Genomic DNA, 19,498 nt, shown 5'->3' with positions numbered 1-19,498 from the left:
ACATAAGACCGGATGGAAATCTGTCCTTTGGTCTGATGACTCCAAATTTGGTTCCAACCGCCATGTCTTTGAGAGACGCAGAGCAGGTGAACAAATGATCTCCGCATGTGAAGTTCCTACCGTGAAGCATGGAGGAGGAGGTGTGATGGTGTGGGGGTGCTTTGCTGGTGACACTGTCAGTGATTTATTTAGAATTCAAGGCACTTTTAACCAGCATGGCTACCACAGCATTCTGCAGCGATACGCCATCCCATCAGGTTTGCGCTTAGTGGGACTATCATTTGTTTTTCAACAGGACAATGACCCAAAACACACCTCCAGGCTGTGTAAGGGTTATTTGACGAAGAAGGAGAGGGATGGAGTGCTGCATGAGATGATGTGGCTGCCACAATCACCCGATCTCAACCCAATTGAGATGGTTTGGGATGAGTTGGACTGCAGAGTGACGGAAAAGTAGCCAACAAGTGCCCAGCATATGTGGGAACTCATTCAAGACTGTTGAAAAAGCATTCCAGGTGAAGCTGGTTGAGAGAATGCCAAGAGTGTGCAAAGGTGTCATCAAGGCAAAGAGTGGCTTTGATGAATCTGTTTAAAATGTATATATTTGTTTATAACACTTTTTGGTTACTACATGATTCCATATGTGTTATTTTGTAGTTTTGATATCTTCACTATTATTCTACAATGTAGAAAATAGTTCAAATAAAGAAAAACCCTTGAATGAGTAGGCGTGTCCAAACCTGGTACTGTACATCAAACCATGATATAATAGGTCATTTTCACATGCGCTGACTCAAGTGTTTTGGTGCTTTTCCCACATCATTGGGTCGCGATTCACCAATTTATGTTAAGCTCTGTCTGGGCCACTTTATGTTAAGCTCTAGTGTTCAGGAGATTGACACTACAGACTTGTAGGCTTTGCCATTGTAAATGCAACCTGAAAAGTACCCAGGGCTGTGCTTTGGCTCCCAGTAAGCAGGTACGCTGGAGCCACAGTCTAGTGAGACAAATGTGCCGGGCGGCCCGCTTAGATGTGAACAAAAGTCTGCGTTTTGGGTAAAACACTGGACTAAATCGTCAGTGGAAATGAGCCATTTGAGAAAGAAAAAGGTCTTGATGATTAATATAAAATTGGATTAGCTTTTCACTCAAACACATTCATTGCAAGTATAGAAAATCTAGTTATTTGAGACAGAAAACCAATGACCCGTTCTAAATATTTGTGATATCTGCATTTATGTGCATTTGTCATAGGGAAATATCCAGCTGCTGTGCTGGGACCCGGAAGTTTAGAATGAGGTCAGTGAGACAGAGGAAACACAATTCTACGGCTAAAATGGCGCAGGAGCAACAGCAGGAAACAACACAGGGAGAGATGGAGGGTGAGTGAAACAACATCAGAACGAAAGATGACCGAAATCTAACCGGCTTCGGCTATCAACGCATTGTTATTTATGCAAGTGTAATGTGATTGTTAGGCAATCTAGTGATAGCAGTTGATGGACAAGTTGCCTGCATGAATATGAGAGGGCAATAGGGGAGGCCAAAGCATTAAAATCACACACAAAGAAACGCATTTTCGACCTGTAGTTTTTGGAGGATGAAGGTGATACCACATTATGTCACATATAATGCTTAATGGTATCTCATTCACAGTATATTTTTGCCAGATTTGCCGGAAATGTTTGACACCATAACTAAAATAGGATAGTTGGCTAGTTAGCAAGCTTAGCTAGCTTGCTAACCAATACATTCAACATAGTTGTACCTAAAAATATGGTCTGATGTTGATAACATGGTTGCACTTTCACCCCAAGTGAACCAGATTTAATACTGTTGATTACCAATGGTAGACGGATATATGATGACAGAATTAGCTAAAACCCCATGCACGTTGTCATCAATTTCATGTTGTGGTATAAAGTACGTAACCAACAATTGTTATTAAAAAGTGTGATTTTGCAAATATGCTTCAAATCACTGTGTTGTGTTGACACAGCTACTCCAATAACCATTATGTAATATTGCTAGTTCCCACGTTAAATTCAGAATTGGGGTTAACTTTTTTTTTACAGCACCATTGCACTTCACTCTCTGTGAATGAACTGTCATGTTACTTGTAAACGTCATGTAAACGTCTATGTTGTTGTTTTCTTCTCTCCAGCTGGAGGAGTAAACTGTCTTGCTTATGATGAGGCCATTATGGCACAGCAGGACAGAATTCAGCAGGAGGTGAGAGATTTTACACTTGAATAGGCGTTGATAATATGTAGGTTAAGGTTTTGAATTAGACTGACACAAGTCAGCTGTGGAGAAGGTTGAACTGCACTAGAAATGCATACCTTTGCATCACATGATTTTAATCACCCAGTGTTCTTGTTCTATATTGGTTTCTGTAAGTCTATGAGTATGAAACGTCCGTGCGTTAACGTGTGTGTGTGTGTGTGTGTGTGTGTGTGTGTGTGTGTGTGTGTGCATGTATGTGTCTCTAGATCGCAACAAGCATCCTTTTAGTGTCAGACAGACAGGAGCTGTCAGTTTTGCAGAGAGAGTATGCTGCGGAAGACACCATTTATCAGCTCAAGATCAAGGTCAGTAAAAGCGCACAATTTTTAAATTACAGGATTTGAATACGCATCACTTCATACTGGTTTAAGGCGAAAGGGTTCCTTACGAACACAAAATCAATCAAGGTTAGAAATGGTGACATAATTATTGTATTTACTCTCTTTCTGTCCCTTTTCTCCCCCTTAGGATTTACACAAAAAATACTCATATATTCGTAAGACGCGACCAGATGGGAACTGTTTCTACAGAGCTTTTGGCTTTTCACATCTCGAATCACTGCTCGAAGACAGCAAAGAGCTGCAGAGGTAACATAACACTTCCATGGTGCATTTAGCTCATTGGTGGTCGGTAAAGCAGACGATGTAATACGAAAGATGGACGCAATATGATTAGTGTTGCTGCATTAATTAATAGGCACTGAATACCGATGCAATGTTTTATGTCTCTATAGGTTCAAAGCAGTGGCAGCAAAGAGCAAACTGGACCTGGTAAACCAGGGTTTCACTGAGTTCACCATTGAAGACTTCCACAATACTGTGAGTTGCTTCCCTCTTATTGTACACCACATGAACAACAGTGACAGCTCACACACATGACATACACTGAGCGTGCAAAACATGATTAACACCTGGACTTTCCATGACATAGACTGACCCAGTGAAAGCTACGATCCCTTATTGATGTCACTTGTTAAATCCACTTCAATCAGTGTAGATGAAGGGGAGGAGACTGGTTAAAGAAAGATTTTTAAGCCTTGAGACAATTGAGCCATGTGCTATTGAGGGTGAATGGGCAAGACAAAATATTTAAGTGCCTTTGAACAGGGTATGGTAGTAGATGCCAGGCACACTGGTTTGTGTAAAGAACTGCAAAGCTGTTGCGTTTTTGTGTGTATCAATAATAATCCACCCAAAGGGCATCCAGCCAACTTGACAAAACTGTGGGAAGCATTTGAGTCAACATGGGCTAGCATCCCAGTGGAACGCTTTCAACACCTCGTAGAGTCCATGCCCCAAGGAATTGAGGCTGGTCTGGGGGCAACCTTGTCTCATAGATTAGACATAACATAGTAAATTCAATCTGGGATACTCAATTAGTAGGATATGTTACGTTTGGTATGGTTACATAATAAAAGTAGGGTGGTTGGTCAGAGTGGATGGGTGGGCGCATAATGCATAAGTCTAGCATCCCAAAGGTTGCATGTATGAATCTCATCGTGGACAACTTTAGCATTTTAGCAACTCTGGAACTACTACTTGCTATTTTTAGCTACTTTGCAACTACTTAGCATGTTAGCTACCCCTAACCTTAACCCTTTTAGCTAACACTAACAAATTGGATTTCGTGTCATACATTTTGCAAATTTGTAACATATTGTACGAATTGCAATTTGTAACATATCATACAAAATGGATGATGGATATCCATAAATTACATTCCATACGAAACGTAACAAACATACTAAATAAAGTGTCACGGATTTGCGTACAGAATACTACGAAATGCTCTTAGACCAGGATGGGGGGGGGGGGGGCGTGCGCGCAACTCAATATTTGGAAGAGGTTTTGTACACTTTTTGTATACAGTGCATTCGGAAAGTATTCAGACCCCATAACTTTTCCACATTTCTTTACATTACAGCCTTATTCTAAAATGGATGAAATAGTTTTCCCCCCTCATCAATCTACACACAATACCATATAATACACAGCCAATCTGTAAGTAGCACAACTACTTCATCCCCATATTGTTATATATATGTATTTTTTTGCACCCCAGTATCTCTACTTGCACATCATCATCTGCACATCTATCACTCCAGTGTTAATGCTAAATTGTAATTATTTTGCCTCTATGGCCTATTTATTGCCTTACCTCCCTAATCTTACTACATTTGCACACAATGTACATAGACTTTTTCTATTGTTATTGACTGCACGTTTGTTTGTGTAACTCTGTGTTGTTTTTGTCGCACTGCTTTGCTTTATCTTGGCCAGGTCGCAGTTGTAAATGAGAACTTGTTCTCGACTGGCCTTCCTGGTTAAATAAAGGTTAAATAAAAAAATAAAGCAGAACAGGTTTTTAGAAATGTTTGCAAATGTATTAAAAATAAAAAACTATCAAATTCACATAAGTATTCAGAACCTTTACTCAGTACTTTGTTGAAGCACCTTTGGCAGCGATTACAGCCTTGAATCTTATTGGGTATGACGCAACAAGCTTGTCACACCTGTATTTGGGGAGTTTGTCCCATTCTTCTCTGCAAATTCACTGAAGCTCTGTCAGGTTGGATTGAGAGCGTCAATGCACAGATATTTTTGAGTCTCTCCAGAGATGTTCGATTGGGTTCAAGTCTGGGCTCTGGCTGGGCCACTCAAAGACATTCAGAGACTTGTCCCGAAGCCACTCCTGCGTTGTCTTGGTTGTGTGCTTAGGGTTACTGTCCTGTTGGAAGGTGAACCTTCACCCCAGTCTGAGCTCCTAAGCACTCTGGAGCAGTTTTTCGTCAAGAATCTCTCTTTACTTTGCTCCGTTCATCTTTCGCTCGATCCTGACTAGTCTCCCAGTCCTTGCCGCTGAAAAACATCCCCACAGCATGATGCTGAGCATTCAGGCCAAAGAGTTCAATCTTGGTTTGTAGTGGGAAAATTACATTTAATTTTAGACATACTATGCTGTTTTCACTCAGAGAATTGTCCATTGTTATATGCTAGAGTTTTTTTTACTGGTGAAGGCTTGTCTTGTGACTTAGTGATAAATCTGGGCGTACAGATAAGAGTGCGACTGCAGTATGTGACATCCAGTTTGTACTATCTGTAGGAACTCATCTGTGTGGAAACTTGCAGGACGGAACAGAAGAATAGTGTGAGCTGTGGTAATGTCAGCTATCTTAATCTGCATAGACAAGCTAAATGCCTTTCATACACTATGTTCCCCACCCCTGTTTGCTCACATCTGCTAACTGCCCCATATACACAGAGGTTGGACTTTTCTATAAAAGCTGAGACTCAACTCTGTTCGTTGGGCTCTTAACTCTGCACTGTTGAGTGGATTGTTAACAGCTCCATTTTTGCAACTCTTATAAAGTTGCTGTTTGAGGAATCTACAGTCTCTCTCTTCCTTTTGGTTAGAAATTTCCACCACCGGTTTCATCAGACCAGAGAATCTTGTTTCTCGTGTTCTGCGAGTCCTTTAGATGCCTTTTTGGCAAACTCCAAGCGGGCTGTCATAGCTTGGTTTTTGCTCTGACATGTACTGTCAACTGTGGGACCTTATATAGTCAGGTGTGTGCTTTTGTGGAACTGCACCACCACGTCGTGGAAATGACCACCAGGGACACTCTAAGTCAATCTTAAATGAATCGTCCTTTATTATCAATGCGCTGGAGAGGTTCCAACCAATTCAATGCACCATAGTACACATGTCAATCAGGAGCTCTGCTGGGGAAGTCCCATAGGATGTCTTATATACAGCTATTCACAGACAAGTTATAGACAAGTTTATATTTGCATGATTTAGCATAATTAATTAATCATGAATGTTTTTGTTTCATTCGTGTGACCGACCCATACTGGTTCATAACATGTAACAGACCAATACGTCACAAGGCTTATTCTCTCTAAGCTGAGACCTTAACTGAGATGTCTTTTGTTCTCAAAACAAAGGTCTGGGCATACTGCCAAATTGCAGCTACTGATAGTGAGGATTCTTTCAGTCAGTCACTTGCATGAACATAGAAAACATTTTATTAGAAAAGCACATGAATAGAACACAGAAATGAGTTCTTAGGAAAGCACAAGCATTACAATTTTCAAGCACAGTGCCTTTCCAAATCATGTCCAATCATTTGAATTTACCACAGGTAGACTCCAATCAGGTTGTAGAAACATCGCAAGGATGATCAATGGAAACAGGATGCACCTAAGCTCAATTGCGATTCCTATAGCAAAGGGTCTGAATACTTATGTGAAAAGTTATTTCTGTTTTTTATTTTTAATACATTTGCAAAAATGTCTAAATCCTTTTTCCGCATTGTCGTTGTGGGTAGATTGATGAGGGGATTTAAAATTAAAATAAATAAATTTTAGAGTAAGGCTGTAATGTAACAAAATGTGGAAAAAGGGAAAGGGTCTGAATAATTTCCAAATGCACTATACTGAACATGTTAACTTTTAAGTCACTTGACGTAAAAGCATCAGCAAACTGAACATTATTGTTTATTCTTCCCCTAGTTCATGGACCTGTTAGAGCTGTGTGAGAAGCAGCCAGGACTCAGTGAGCTGCTGGGCTCCTTCAGAGACCAGAGCGTGTCAGACTACATCGTGGTGTACCTGCGGTTGCTCACTTCAGGCTACCTGCAGAGGGAGCACGGTTTCTTCCAGCACTTCATCGAGGGGGGACGCTCTGTCAGGGAGTTCTGTCAGCAGGTGGGTTCCTTATGGAACATCAGAGAATAAGGGTGCCTACAGTGCCTTCAGAAAGTATTCATACCCCTTGAATTTTTCCACATTTTTGTTGTTAAAGCCAGAATTCAAAATTGATTAAATATACGCCAGTAGCCCATAATGACAGTGAAAACATGTTTTTAGAAAATGTATTATAAAATTAAATACATAAGTATCTAATTTATATACAGCACCAGTCAAAAGTTTGGACACCTACTTGTTCAAGGGTTTTCTTTATTTGTAATATTTTCTACATTGTAGAATAATAGTGAAGATGTCAAAACTATGAAATAACCCAAAAAGTGTTAAACAAATCAAAATATATTTTATATTTGAGATTCTTCAAAGTAGCCACCCTTTGCCTTGATTACAGCTTTGCACACTCTTAGCATTCTCTCAAGCAGCTTCACCTGGAATGCTTTTTCAACAGTCTTGAAGGATTTCCCACATATGCTGGGCACTTGTTGGCTGTTTTTCCTTCACTCTGCGGTCCAACTCATTCCAAACCATCTCAATTGGGTTGAGGTCGAGTGATTTGTGTAGGCCAGTTTAACTGATGAGCACTCCATCACTCTCCTTGCTTAAATAACCCTTACACAGCATGGAGGTGTGTTTTGGGTCATTGACCTGTTGAAAAACAAATGATAATCCCACTAAGCGCAAACCAGATGGGATGGCGTATCGCTGTGGTAGCCATGCTGGTTAAGTGTGCCTTAAATTCTAAATAAATCACACAGTGTCACCAGCAAAGCACCATTACACCACCTCCTCCATGCTTCACGGTGGGAACCATACATGCAGAGATCATCTGTTCACCTACTCTGCATCTCACAAAGACATGGCGGTTGATCTCCAATTTGGAGTCATCAGACCAAACAACAGGTTTCCACCGGTCTTATGTCCATTGCTTGTGTTTCTTGGCCCATGCAAGTCTCTTCTTCTTTTTGGTGTACTTTAGTAGTGGTTTCTTTGTAGCAAATCAACCATGAAGGCCTGATTCACGCAGTAACTCTAATGAACTTATTCTCTGCAGCAGAAGTAACTCTGGGTCTTCCTTTCCTGTGGCGGTCCTCATGAGAGCCAGTTTCATCATAGTGCTTGATTGTTTTTGAGACTGCACTTGAAGAAGCTTTCAACGTTTTAGAAATGTTCCTAATTGACTGACCTGCATGTCTTTAAAGTAATGATTGACTGTCATTTCTCTTTGCTTATTTTAACTGTTCTACAGTTGATGTCGGAAGTTTACATACACTTAGGTTGGCGTCATTAAAACTCGTTTTTCAACCACTCCCCACATTTCTTGTTAACAAACTATAGTTTTTGCAAGTCAGTTAGGACATCAACTTTGTACATGACACAAGTCATTTTTCCAGCAATCGCTTACAGACAGGCTAATTCACTTATAATTTACTGTATCACAATCCCAGTGGGTCACAAGTTTAGATGCACTAAGTTGACTGTGCCTTTAAACAGCTTGGAAAATTCTAGAAAATGATTTCATGGCTTTAGAAGCTTCTGAAAGGCTAATTTACATAATTTGAGTCAATTGGGGGTGAATCTGTGGATGTATTTCAAGGCCTACCTTCAAACTCAGTGCCTCTTTGCTTGAAATCATGGGAAAATCAAAAGAAATCAGCCAAGATCTCAGAAATATAATTGTAGTCTGGTTTATCCTTGGGAGCAATTTTCAAACGCCTGAAGGTACCACGTTCATCTGTACAAACAATAGTATCAACACCATGGGACCACGCAGCCGTCATGCCGCTCAGGAAGGAGACGCGTTCTGTCTCCTAGAGATGACTGTACTTTGCAAAAAGTGCAAATCAATCCCAGAACAACAGCAAAGGACCTTGTGAAGATGCTGGAGGAAACAGGTACAAAGTATCTATATCCACAGTAAAACAAGTCCTATATCGACAGAACCTGAAAGGCCGCTCAGCAAAGAAGAATACACTGCTCCAAAACCGCCATAAAAAAGCCAGACTACGTGTTGCAACTGCACATGGGGAAAAATATTGTAGTTTTTGGAGAAATGTCCACTGGTCTGATGAAACAAAAATAGAACTGTTTGGCCATAATGACCATCAATTTGTTTGGAGGAAAAAGGGGGAGGCTTGCAAGCTGAAAAACACCATCCCAACCGTGAAGCACGGGGGTGGCAGCATCATGTTGTGGGGGTGCTTTGCTGCAGGAGGGACTGGTGCACTTCACAAAATAGATGGCTTCATGAGGAATGAAAATGACGTGGATATATTGACCTAAGACAGGGAATTGTTACTAGGATGAAATGTTAGGAATTGTGAAAAACTGAGTTTAAATGTATTTGGCCAAGGTGTATGTAATCTTCCGACTTCAACTGTATGTACTTAGTCTTTTACCAAATAGATATCTCCTGTACACCACCCCTACCATGTCACAACACAACTGATTGGCTCAAACGCATTAAGAAGGAAAAATTCCTTAACAAGGCACATCTGTTAATTGAAATGCATTCCAGGTGACTACGTCATGTTACTGGTTGAGAGAATGCCAAGGAGTGTGCAGAGCTGTCATCAAGGCAAAGGGTGGCTACTTTGAAGAATCTCAAATATAAAATATATTTTGATTTGTTTAACACTTTTTTGGGGGGGGCAGATATTTTCAACGTCGGGCAGAAATGAGCATTTGAATCAGGAAAGTTTTCTCTCGGCATCTACAAGCCAGAATGTTGAATAAAATGATATTTTCACATACTTTACCAGTTGTCTGTGCGGTTGGTCCTTTTGGCTATAGGAGTGTGAGACTATATCCACAGGAAAATATAATTGCATAAACTTTTCAAAGCGCTGGTAGTGTGTTCAGATTTCTATCACCGGAAGCAATTATACTTTCCTGTGGATATATTGTCTCATTCCTACTGCCAAAATGATCAACTTGTACTTTTTTTTTTTGCATATGTACATTCCAGTATCATCTAGAGTTGCATAACAAGTCCCCAAACTCAAACACTTTGTTTGTTCTCTGTGTGTTTACTATCAGGAGGTGGAGCCCATGTCTAAAGAAAGTGACCATATCCACATCATCGCCTTGGCCCAGGCCCTGAACGTGTCCATCCTAGTGGAGTATATGGACCGGGGTGAGGGGGGCACCGTCAACCACCACGTCTTTCCTGAAGGCAGCGAGCCTCGTGTCTTTCTCCTCTATAGACCCGGCCACTACGACATCTTGTACAAATAACTACCTGCTGTTTAGAAAATCCCCCCCAATGTCCTTTCCTACTGCTGTAGTGGCAGTGGCGAAATACTTCACCTGCCACACTGATGCATACATGTGTGTTTGAAGACTACACTTTTTTTCTTCTCAAATACCAATCACATTATACAGCCCCCCTCTCTCTCCCCGTCACTCAATATATTCCCTTCATCACAGAACAGTGAATTAATAAAACATATTTACCCCAAAAAATAGCAGTGGCTCCAGATGTTTAGAGTTGTACAGTTTTTATTTTGTGGTTGTAAATGTTATCAACTTGCTTTTTTTTGTTGGATTATTTGTCTTTGTTACACTGCGTTTTATTAAAGGTATTTACATCTTATTTGATTTGTATGTACATGTCTCGTTTGTGCCGTTCTTCTGGTATCTACATTTCAACTGTCATAACAGCAATATGCAATGCAGTATTTACATGCATGCGTGAATGTCATGTTCTTGTTGTCTGTACATGTCTTGAATTTGGGTTGCTCATCTTTCATACAAAGGAAACCCGTGAAATGCTTCTACTGTCATTCCGCATACTTGTTTCCATGGTCGACGCATGCTCAGTTGCCCTCCACTGCGCACACAGCTGGTAGCTAGCTGCTCAGCAGTGCGTGAGGGAGGATTTCTAGGAGAGATACGAATCATGGCGCTGATTTTAAACATCCTGTCGCCAAGGAGGTTAGGGAGGTTAATTGCAAACACACGTGTAAGGCACCACTCGAGTCTTACAAGTATGTCTCAATTTATTGGTCTTGTAAAATGAGTTGATGCAAACTAACGCATGGCTTTTTAATGCTAGCTAACAGTTGACCTCTATGGTGGCTGCAAGCTAGCTAGCTATCTTACTTGCTATATACAGCTAGACAGTGGCTTGCTCTCTTGATTCATTGATTTTGGGTGGCAGGTAGGCTAGTGCGTTGGACTAGTAACTGAAAGGTTGCTGGGTCGAATCCCCGAGCTGACAATGTAAAAATCTGTCGTTCTGCCCCTGAACAAGGCAGTTAACCCACTGCTCCCCGGTAACTTAGGCCGTTATTGAAAACAAATGTTCTTAACTGATTTGCCTAGTTAAATACAGGTTAAATTCAAAGGCATTTATTTTTGTATGCAAATACCCACGTTCACTGATGAAATGTAATTTGAGCACAGGTTGGTCAAGTTAGCTTGTTTGTGCTAATCTCCACAGCTAAGTTTTAGTTAGCTACCATAGCTAGATACTCATTGCTAACGTTAGCTCGATACTAACAATATTTTAGGCGCTCTCATTTGTTCTATGAAATGTTATTTTAAGGAAACTCATGAACTGACAAAACTATAATACCGCTAGTATGTATTTTTTCTCTTCCTGACATTCACCCTCGTTTGTCCCTACTTCTGTAGCTGAACTTATCAACAACATGGACAAGAAAGCAACATGGGACCGGTTCTACACAGAAAACAGCAAGGCAACCAACTTCAAGAATTTTGAGTGGTTCTTTGGTTTCGACGCAATCCGGGAATTCATCTTGCCTATGCTGCATTCACAGCACAACTCTGATGCCCTACATGTTCTGGACATGGGTTGTGGTACCTCTGCCCTGGGACCCTGCATATACAGATACTCTCCCTGGCCAGTGCAGGTGACCTGCGCTGACATCTCCGCTATTGCTGTGCGCCTTATGCAGGAACACACAGAAACCAAAGCCCTGCAACCTCAGAACACTTCCTCTAAGCTGGACTTCTTAGAACTGGACTGCACTCATCTCCACAAACACTTTGGTTCTGAGAGCCTAGACCTTATTCTAGACAAGGGCACCATAGATGCCTTGCTAAGGTCGAGGGAAGGTGGAGCCAAGGCCAGTCAAGTGCTTAAGCAGTGCCTAAAGGTGTTGAGGGACTCTGGGTCTCTCCTTCAGTTCTCAGATGAGGACCCTGATGCCAGAATGTTGTGGCTGGAGAAAGAGGGCCAGGAGCTGGGGAGGATGGTTGCCAATGTGGGGGTGCAGGAGGTGGGAGAGTTAAGGGGAGTAACTTATTACTGCTACCAAGTTACAGCTCATCCTGTAGCACAGTAGATAGTTGTTTGTGTATGTCTGCATAGTCAGGGAGTGAACATCTTTGATGTGACTGTAATAAATAATTCATTTCTTGATACAACTGACCAACTTTTATCTAGACAAAAGATGTACACACATTTCTTTGTCTACACGATATGAACAGAGGTCTTGTGAAAAGCTGTCCAACTATACTATAGAACAATTACTGTAGACTTGACATTTTATTCAGAAGGACAGTTCACAGTGCAAGTTTACATTTCCAAGGCCTATATGTAGTAAGGAAAGCAATTAACATTTGTCAAAGGTAAAATGTTCACATATGTTACATGGTCAGTACTGGAATTTTTTTATAATTCATGGTTTAACCCTTTTCTTATACATTAATGAGTTATCCCTTTTTATAATTATAAATTCATTAAAACATTTATCACAGGTTAAAAATAAGCAATAGTTGTGTGAAAATCTCATAAGAAAAGAAAATGAAGGACCTGGTCCGTTAGTTTATGTTTTTAAAAATGCTGTAGAAGTTGGCTGCATCTGCAGTCGCATCCAGTTTAGCGCCCTGACAAAACTTAGGAGGGAAGAACTGCTGGGGGTCATCGATCCCAACAACAATGTTGAAGAAGCTGTAAGTGAAAAGAAATAAACAGAATTATCACATAGCATAATGGATATCTAATCTGTAGATTTAACGAAAGTCAAATCCATGCTTCGGGATAATTATGAAAGTACTAATAATTAATTCAACTTTTATATAGAAATTATGGATTTTGATGTTTCCAGAAGTGTCAAACTAGCTAATGAAGACATTCTTTTGAATGTTTTGGAACACAAAATGGACTGAGGAACTTCCTCAGAATGAGGATATGTAACAAACACTACATAGGCCTACAAGACTATATATTGATGTCAAATATTACTATTATAGCGTTGTCAGTAGAGCAAAAAATCCAGCCATTTAAAAATAAAAACCAGTCATATTTTACACACTGCCCAATAATGTACACACTTACGTTGTAAGCACCCAGCCAGTCTTGTCCGTGTAGTACGTAGTGCTGACAGGTATGCAGCCAAACTCAGTGAAGGTGCTCAACCACTTGTCTTTACCTGAAGATTAAATTGATCAATCAGATAAACAAAATCAGGGAGAAGAAATTTGATTTGAGAACACAAAATCACAAAACTTAATTGCCATAAAAAAAAGGTTGCTAGGAATGATTCTCTGACCGAGTCTGTAATACCTACATGTTTCAAGCAGACCACCATAGTGCCTGTGCCCTAGAACACCAATGTAACCTGCCTAAATGTGGGCAAAGCTGTCAAGAGTGGCTACTTTGAATAATCTCAAATATATATTTGAATTTGTATAACACTTTTTTGGTTACTACATGATTCCATGTGTTCTTTCATAGTTTTGATGTCTTCATATTATTCTACAATGTAGAAAATAGTAAAAATAAAGAAAAACCCTTGAATGAATTGGTGCGTCCAAACTTTTGACTGGTGCCTCAATTACCTCGACTAACCCGTACCCCTGCACATTGACTCAGTACCAGTACCCTTTGTATATAGCCTCTATTGTTATTTTATTGTGTTACTATTTTGCCTTTAGTTCATTTAGCAATTTTTTCTTACTTAAAAAAAACTAATTTCACAGTAAAGGTGTTGTATTTCACCTGTTGTATTTTGCGCATGTGACAAATTACATTTGATTTAGTTTGTTCCTCAGTAAGAGGAAGCTCACAAATGAAAGGCAACATTTAAACCAACTGCATGCCATGCCCCTTACCACCAGTTGGGGTTGCACGTTCTCCATACCAGGTGTTGACCAGCAGACCCTGTCCCGGACCAGAGGAGCTCCCTAGGATCACCTGCCCCAGCAGAGCAGCATCTGCAGGGATCTCCATGGGGTGGAAGTCCTCCTTATTCAGCCTCTCCTTCTTACATGTACGGTTCTTGTGGTTAATCGTATACATGACGCCCTGGAAGACGTTGGGGAAAGATAAGCATCTGTTTCATGGCAGGCGTATTGTTTTTGTTGTTGTAGGAAACCATTATTTTTCTAACAATGTATCTCTGTTTTTATATGAATAAATTGAATGTGCATGACTGTGAGTTGTGTACCAGTATGTTGTATTGAATACACGGTTGTTGTTGTGAATAAGTGTTTGTTACCTCTCTGAAGAGCAGAAGGGCATCCAGGCCGAATGTCTTGTTCTCATAAGATCCCATCTCCTTGAAGCGGATACGCTCGCCTAACGCGTCATAGTCGTATTTTGCATATGCATTAACCTTCTCATTTGCCTGAAAGCACAGGAATGTGAGATATATAGCATATACTATTTGCATATATATATATATATTTTCTAAACCAAATTTGTATTTTCTGTTTTTTTCTTCATATACTGTATATACAGTGCATTCATAAAATATTTAGACCTCTTGACTTTTTCCTAATTTTCTGAAGTTAGTCTTACAGTGGTGGAAAAAGTACCCAACTGTTATACTTGAGTAAAAGCAAGAATACCTTAATAGAAAATGACTCAAGTAAATGTCACCCAGTGAAATTCTATTTGAGTAAAAGTCTAAAAGCGTTTATTTTAAAATATACTTGAGTATCAAAAGTATAAATAATTTCAAAGTCCTTATAGTAAGCAAACCAGATGGCACCATTTTCTTGTTTTTTTAGTTACGGAATGCCAACGGCACTCCAACATTCAGACATAACTTGTAAACGAAGCATGCTTGATCAGTGAGTCCGCCAGATCAGAGGCAGTAGGGAAAACCAGGGATGTTTGGTTGATAAGTGTGTGAATTTGACCATTTTCATGTCCTGCTAAGCATTCAAAATGTAACTTTTGGAGTAAAAAGTACAATATTTTCTTAAGGAATTTTTTAGTAAAAGTAAACGTAGTCAAAAATAGAAATAGTTAAGTAAAGTACAGTTACCCCAAAAAACTACTTAAGTACTTTACACCACTGCAGCCTTATTCTAAAATGGATTAAATAGTTTCCCCCCTCAATCTACACACAATAACCCATAATGACAAAGCAGAAACAGGTTTTTAGAAGTTCTTGTAAAAAAAAATATATAACATATATAACATACATAAGTATTCAGACCCTTTACTCAGTACTTTGTTGAAGCACCTTTGGCAGCGATTACAGCCTCGAGTCTTCTTGAGTATGACCCTACAAGCTTGGCGCACCTCTTTTGGCTCTTTCTGCAGATCCTCAAGCTCCGTCAGGTTGGATGGGGAGTGTCGATGGCACATTTTCAGTTCTCTCCAGAGATGTTCGGTCAGATTCAAGTCCGGGCTCTGGCTGGGCCACTCAACGACATTCAGAGACTTGTCCCGAAACCACTCCTGCATTGTCTTGGCTGTGTGCTTAGGGTTGTTGTCCTGTTGGAAGGTGAACCTTTGCCCCAGTCTGTAGTCCTGAGCGCTCTGGAGCAGGTTTTCATCAAGGATCTCTGTACTTTACTCTTTTCATCTTTCCCTCGATCCTGACTAGTCTCCCAGTCCCTGCTGCTGAAAAACATCCCCACAGCATGATGATGCCACCCCCATGCTTCACCGTAGGGATGGTGCCAGGATTCCTCCCGACTTGAAGCTTGCCATTCAGGCCAAAGAGTTCAATCTTGGTTTCATCAGACCAGAGTTTGAGAGTCCTTTAGGTGCCTTTTGACAAACTCCAAGTGGGTTGTCATGTGCCTTTTACTGAAGAGTGGCTTCCTTTTGGCCATTTCCATTTAAGAATGATGGGGGCCACTGTGTTCCTGGGGACCTTAAATGCTGCAGAAACGTTTTGGTACCCTTCCCCAGATCTGTGCCTTGACACAATCCTGTATCGGAGCTCTACGGACAATTCCTTCGACCTCATGGCTTGGTTTTTGCTCTGACATGCATTGTCAATTGGGGGACCTTAAATAGATTGGGGGCCTTTCCAAATCATGTCCAATCAATAGATTTTACCACAAGTGGACTCCAATCAAGTTGTAGAAACATCTCAAGGATGATCAATGGAAACATGATAAACCGGAGGTCAATTTCGAGTCTCACAGCAGAGGGTCTGAATACTTATGTAAATAAGTTATTTCTGATCCTTATTTTTCATAAATAAGCAAAAAGGTCTACAAAAAAAAAGTTTTTGCTTTGTCATTGTGTGTATATTGACGAGGGGAAAAAAACAATTGAATCCATTTCAGAATAAGGCTGTATCGTAACAAAACATGTCAAAGGTAAGGGGTCTGAATACTTTCAGAATGCACTGGATATATCACACTGAACAAAGATATAAGCGCAACATGCAAGAATTTCAGTTCATATTAGGAAATAAGTCAATTGAAATAAATGATTAGGCCCTAATCTATGTATTTCAGATGACTGGGAATACAGATCTGCATCTGTTGGTCACAGATACCTTTAAAAAAAAGGTAGAGGCGTGGATCAGAAAACCAGTCTGTATTTGGTGTGACCACCATTTGCCTCATGCAGCACGACACATCTCCTTTACATAGAGTTGATCAGGCTGTTGATTGTGGCCTGTGGAATGTTATCCCATTCCTCCTCAATGGCTATGCGAAGTTGCTGGATATTGGCAGCAACTGGAATACGCTTTCCTACACGTCGATCCAGAGCATCCCAAACATGCTCAATGGGTGACATGTCTGGTGAGTACAGATGTCTGGTGAGTACAGATATGTACAGATCCTTGCGACATGGGGCCGTGCATTATCATGCTGAAACATGAAGTGATGAATGGGAGGGCAATGGGACTCATTGTCTTGGCTGTGTGCTTAGGGTGGTTGTCCTGTTGGAACGGTATCTCTGTGCATTGAAATTGCCATCGATAAAATACAATTTATGTTCATTGTCTGTAGCTTACGCATGCCCATACCATAGCCGCACCATGGGGCTCACTGTTCACAACGTTGACATCAGCAAACCGCTTGCCCACACAACGCCAAACACGTGGTCTGCGGTTGTGAAGCCGATTGGACGTAAATTCTCTAAAACGACGTTGGTAGAGAAATTAACATAAAATTCTCTGGTAACAGCTCTGCGGGACATTCCTGCAGTCAGCATGCCAATTGCACGCTCCCTCAAAACTTGAGACACTTCTGACATTGTGTTCTATGACAAAACTGCACATTTTAGAGTGGCCTTTTATTGTCCCCGGCACAAGGTGCACCTGTGTAATGATCATTCTGTTTAATCAGCATTAACCTGTCAGGTTGATGGATTATCTTGGGGTGGCAGGGTAGCCTAGTTGTTAGAGAGGTGGACTAGCAACCGGAAGGTTGCAAGTTCAAACCCGTGAGCTGACAAGGTACAAATCTGTCATTCTGCCCCTGAACAGGCATTTAACCCACTGTTCCTAGGCCGTCATTGAAAATAAGAATTTGTTCTTCACTGACTTGCCTGGTTAAATAAAAGGTCAAATAAAATACATCTTAGCAAAGGAGAAATGGTTACTAACAGGGATATAAACAAATTTGTGTACAAAATCTGAGAGAAATAAGCTTTTTGTGCGTACAGAACACTTCAGATATTTTATTTAAGCTCATGAAACATGGGACCAACACTTTACATGTTGCGTTTATATTTTTGTTCAGTATATATTTTAGATTTATTTATAGTATTTTTCAAAATGTTCCATCTGATGTTATTGTAGTTTACAATTGGCTCATTAATCCCCCTCCTCTCCCCTGTAACTATTCCCCAGGTCGTTGCTGCAAATGAGAACGTGTTCTCAGTCAACTTACCTGGTAAAATAACAGCTAAATAACTCCCATATTCCCACCTACTATGGAGAAACAAACAGACTTACCACTGACATGGCTCCAGTCAGAAGAGGGGGAGACCCTGAGCAAGGGAAATGTGTTTTATTGGTAACAAGTGAAACACTTATCCATTGTTTTGCTAAACGGACGATTTAGCCGTAAAAGTGGACTATACATTATAAACATAGAAGAAAACATCCACCTTAATTGCCATCACATGACTTTTACAGCTCTGCTCTGCCTCCAGTACAATGCAGGTGTTAAATCAGGACTATGCTGTACGCAGGAGCTAATCTTTGACTGGGGGTCAGGCATTCATAACACACTCTTAGGTTAACAACTCAATTTACAATACAATTTCTCTGTCTTTTACTTACTGCACGGACGAGGTGTCTGAGCCAGGCAGCCCACTGCAAGGCACATCAACAACACGAAGGTCTTCATGCTTCCAAATGTCACACACACTCACGCCAACAAACAGACAGGACTACTGTAGGAGTGCAAAGTCACTTCCTTATAAACAGTACGACACCGAGGCTCCAAATCCTAGATCAGCACAGGTGCCAGGTTTTCATTCTCACCAGAGGCTCAGAAACCCCTGTCCTATGAGACTAAGGAATGTTTCCATGGGCCAGGCTAAGATAATGCACTGTGAAGGCTGTTATCTTATCTTGATAAGAGCCATATAGTAATGCGTTACGTGACAGTACCTGAGCAATATAACTTCAGCATATAGCCGTCTGATCTGAATTAATATGTGGAGTGTGATAGGTCTAAAGATGGCATTTTGTAGGGATTGTTTTTTGCTGTCATAGGTATATTTCTATATTGTTTTAACTGTACTTGATCGGTACCTCAACCCCTCGCCCCAACTGTAAGTACTGTATCCTGTGTATAGCCGTTCAGGGGAGTGGACAAGATTGTGTAAATAACCATTGTTGAAGGAGGAAGCTAGTAAAACATGTCATGGAATAAAACAGGTCTCAAGCACTATTAGCACCATCTGTGACACCACGGTCATATGATCCAGGGGGGTGGGCAAGTCACCTGATGCAAAGAACTAGAGTGCCTGAACTTACGCCTAGTGAATATTGTGTAAGTCATTCCGATTTGTATCCATTAGGGCACACAACTGTAAATGTTTTAAAACAAAATGAGTATTTCTTATTGGACAAATCTAAGTAGCCCCTCCCTGTTTCAGTTTTCTTCCATTTGGTGCCTAATGAATACATCCCTGGTTCACTCAGCGAGATGTGAACAAGTAACATTGAATTAACAAATCATTTGGCGCCTCATTTGTTTGTGGTGAGTGTCAGGTGCTATCCTGGCTAATCTAACCAGACCAATGGATGTTACTTCCTTGTTTGGTCGAATCAGTCGAGCAACAAACTTCCTTGTTTGGTCTAGAGACAGGTGAACGGATA

At 40.6% G+C, this 19,498-nt stretch overlaps 3 protein-coding genes across 5 annotated transcripts; 2 read left to right on the top strand and 1 right to left on the bottom strand.

The window, feature by feature from the left end:
* Window positions 1–1,256: 1,256 nt before the first annotated feature.
* LOC109906584 (ubiquitin thioesterase OTUB1-like) lies at window positions 1,257–10,587 on the top strand. The gene is made up of 7 exons (XM_020504345.2): window positions 1,257–1,382; window positions 2,165–2,232; window positions 2,493–2,591; window positions 2,755–2,873; window positions 3,020–3,104; window positions 6,801–6,995; window positions 10,032–10,587. Exons 1-7 carry the CDS (start codon window positions 1,295–1,297, stop codon window positions 10,227–10,229), a joined length of 852 nt encoding a protein of 283 aa, XP_020359934.1. The 5' UTR covers window positions 1,257–1,294; the 3' UTR covers window positions 10,230–10,587.
* Window positions 10,588–10,727: 140 nt separating this feature from the next.
* cskmt (citrate synthase lysine methyltransferase) lies at window positions 10,728–12,383 on the top strand. Of its 3 annotated transcripts, none has more exons than XM_031792173.1 (2): window positions 10,728–10,956; window positions 11,631–12,383. In XM_031792173.1, exon 2 carries the CDS (start codon window positions 11,648–11,650, stop codon window positions 12,302–12,304), a length of 657 nt encoding a protein of 218 aa, XP_031648033.1. In that variant the 5' UTR covers window positions 10,728–10,956; window positions 11,631–11,647; the 3' UTR covers window positions 12,305–12,383. The 3 variants fall into 3 exon arrangements, with proteins under 3 accessions (XP_031648033.1, XP_031648032.1, XP_031648034.1); XM_031792172.1 differs by having other exon boundaries at window positions 10,731–10,981; XM_031792174.1 differs by lacking the exon at window positions 10,728–10,956 and adding an exon at window positions 11,004–11,269.
* Window positions 12,382–18,602, bottom strand: epdl1 (ependymin-like 1). The gene is made up of 6 exons (XM_020504347.2): window positions 18,452–18,602; window positions 18,122–18,156; window positions 14,462–14,590; window positions 14,076–14,268; window positions 13,300–13,393; window positions 12,382–12,912 (listed from the first exon to the last, which is right to left on the bottom strand). Exons 1-6 carry the CDS (start codon window positions 18,516–18,518, stop codon window positions 12,783–12,785), a joined length of 648 nt encoding a protein of 215 aa, XP_020359936.1. The 5' UTR covers window positions 18,519–18,602; the 3' UTR covers window positions 12,382–12,782.
* Window positions 18,603–19,498: the final 896 nt, after the last annotated feature.

The sequence above is a fragment of the Oncorhynchus kisutch genome, linkage group LG16, assembly GCF_002021735.2.
Source record: "Oncorhynchus kisutch isolate 150728-3 linkage group LG16, Okis_V2, whole genome shotgun sequence".
Lineage (NCBI taxonomy): Eukaryota > Metazoa > Chordata > Actinopteri > Salmoniformes > Salmonidae > Oncorhynchus > Oncorhynchus kisutch.
The sequence above is the reverse complement of the archived record's forward strand: the minus strand, read 5'-3'. Positions and strand labels throughout refer to the sequence as shown.

What these genes read in the sequence shown, in the direction of transcription:
- LOC109906584 (XM_020504345.2), top strand. Translation starts at nt 1,295, where the DNA reads ATGAGGTCAGTGAGACAGAGGAAACACAATTCTACGGCTAAAATGGCG. An exon ending in AGGACAGAATTCAGCAGGAG is followed by an intron (nt 2,233 to 2,492) that starts GTGAGAGATTTT and finishes ATGTGTCTCTAG; the next exon opens with ATCGCAACAAGCATCCTTTT. An exon ending in GACAGCAAAGAGCTGCAGAG is followed by an intron (nt 2,874 to 3,019) that starts GTAACATAACAC and finishes ATGTCTCTATAG; the next exon opens with GTTCAAAGCAGTGGCAGCAA.
- epdl1 (XM_020504347.2), bottom strand. Translation starts at nt 18,518, where the DNA reads ATGAAGACCTTCGTGTTGTTGATGTGCCTTGCAGTGGGCTGCCTGGCT. An exon ending in ACGTGCAACCCCAACTGGTG is followed by an intron (nt 13,394 to 14,075) that starts GTAAGGGGCATG and finishes TTTAATCTTCAG; the next exon opens with GTAAAGACAAGTGGTTGAGC. An exon ending in ACTGGCTGGGTGCTTACAAC is followed by an intron (nt 12,913 to 13,299) that starts GTAAGTGTGTAC and finishes TTTCACTTACAG; the next exon opens with CTTCTTCAACATTGTTGTTG.
- cskmt (XM_031792172.1), top strand. Translation starts at nt 10,807, where the DNA reads ATGCTCAGTTGCCCTCCACTGCGCACACAGCTGGTAGCTAGCTGCTCA. An exon ending in GCACCACTCGAGTCTTACAA is followed by an intron (nt 10,982 to 11,630) that starts GTATGTCTCAAT and finishes CTACTTCTGTAG; the next exon opens with CTGAACTTATCAACAACATG.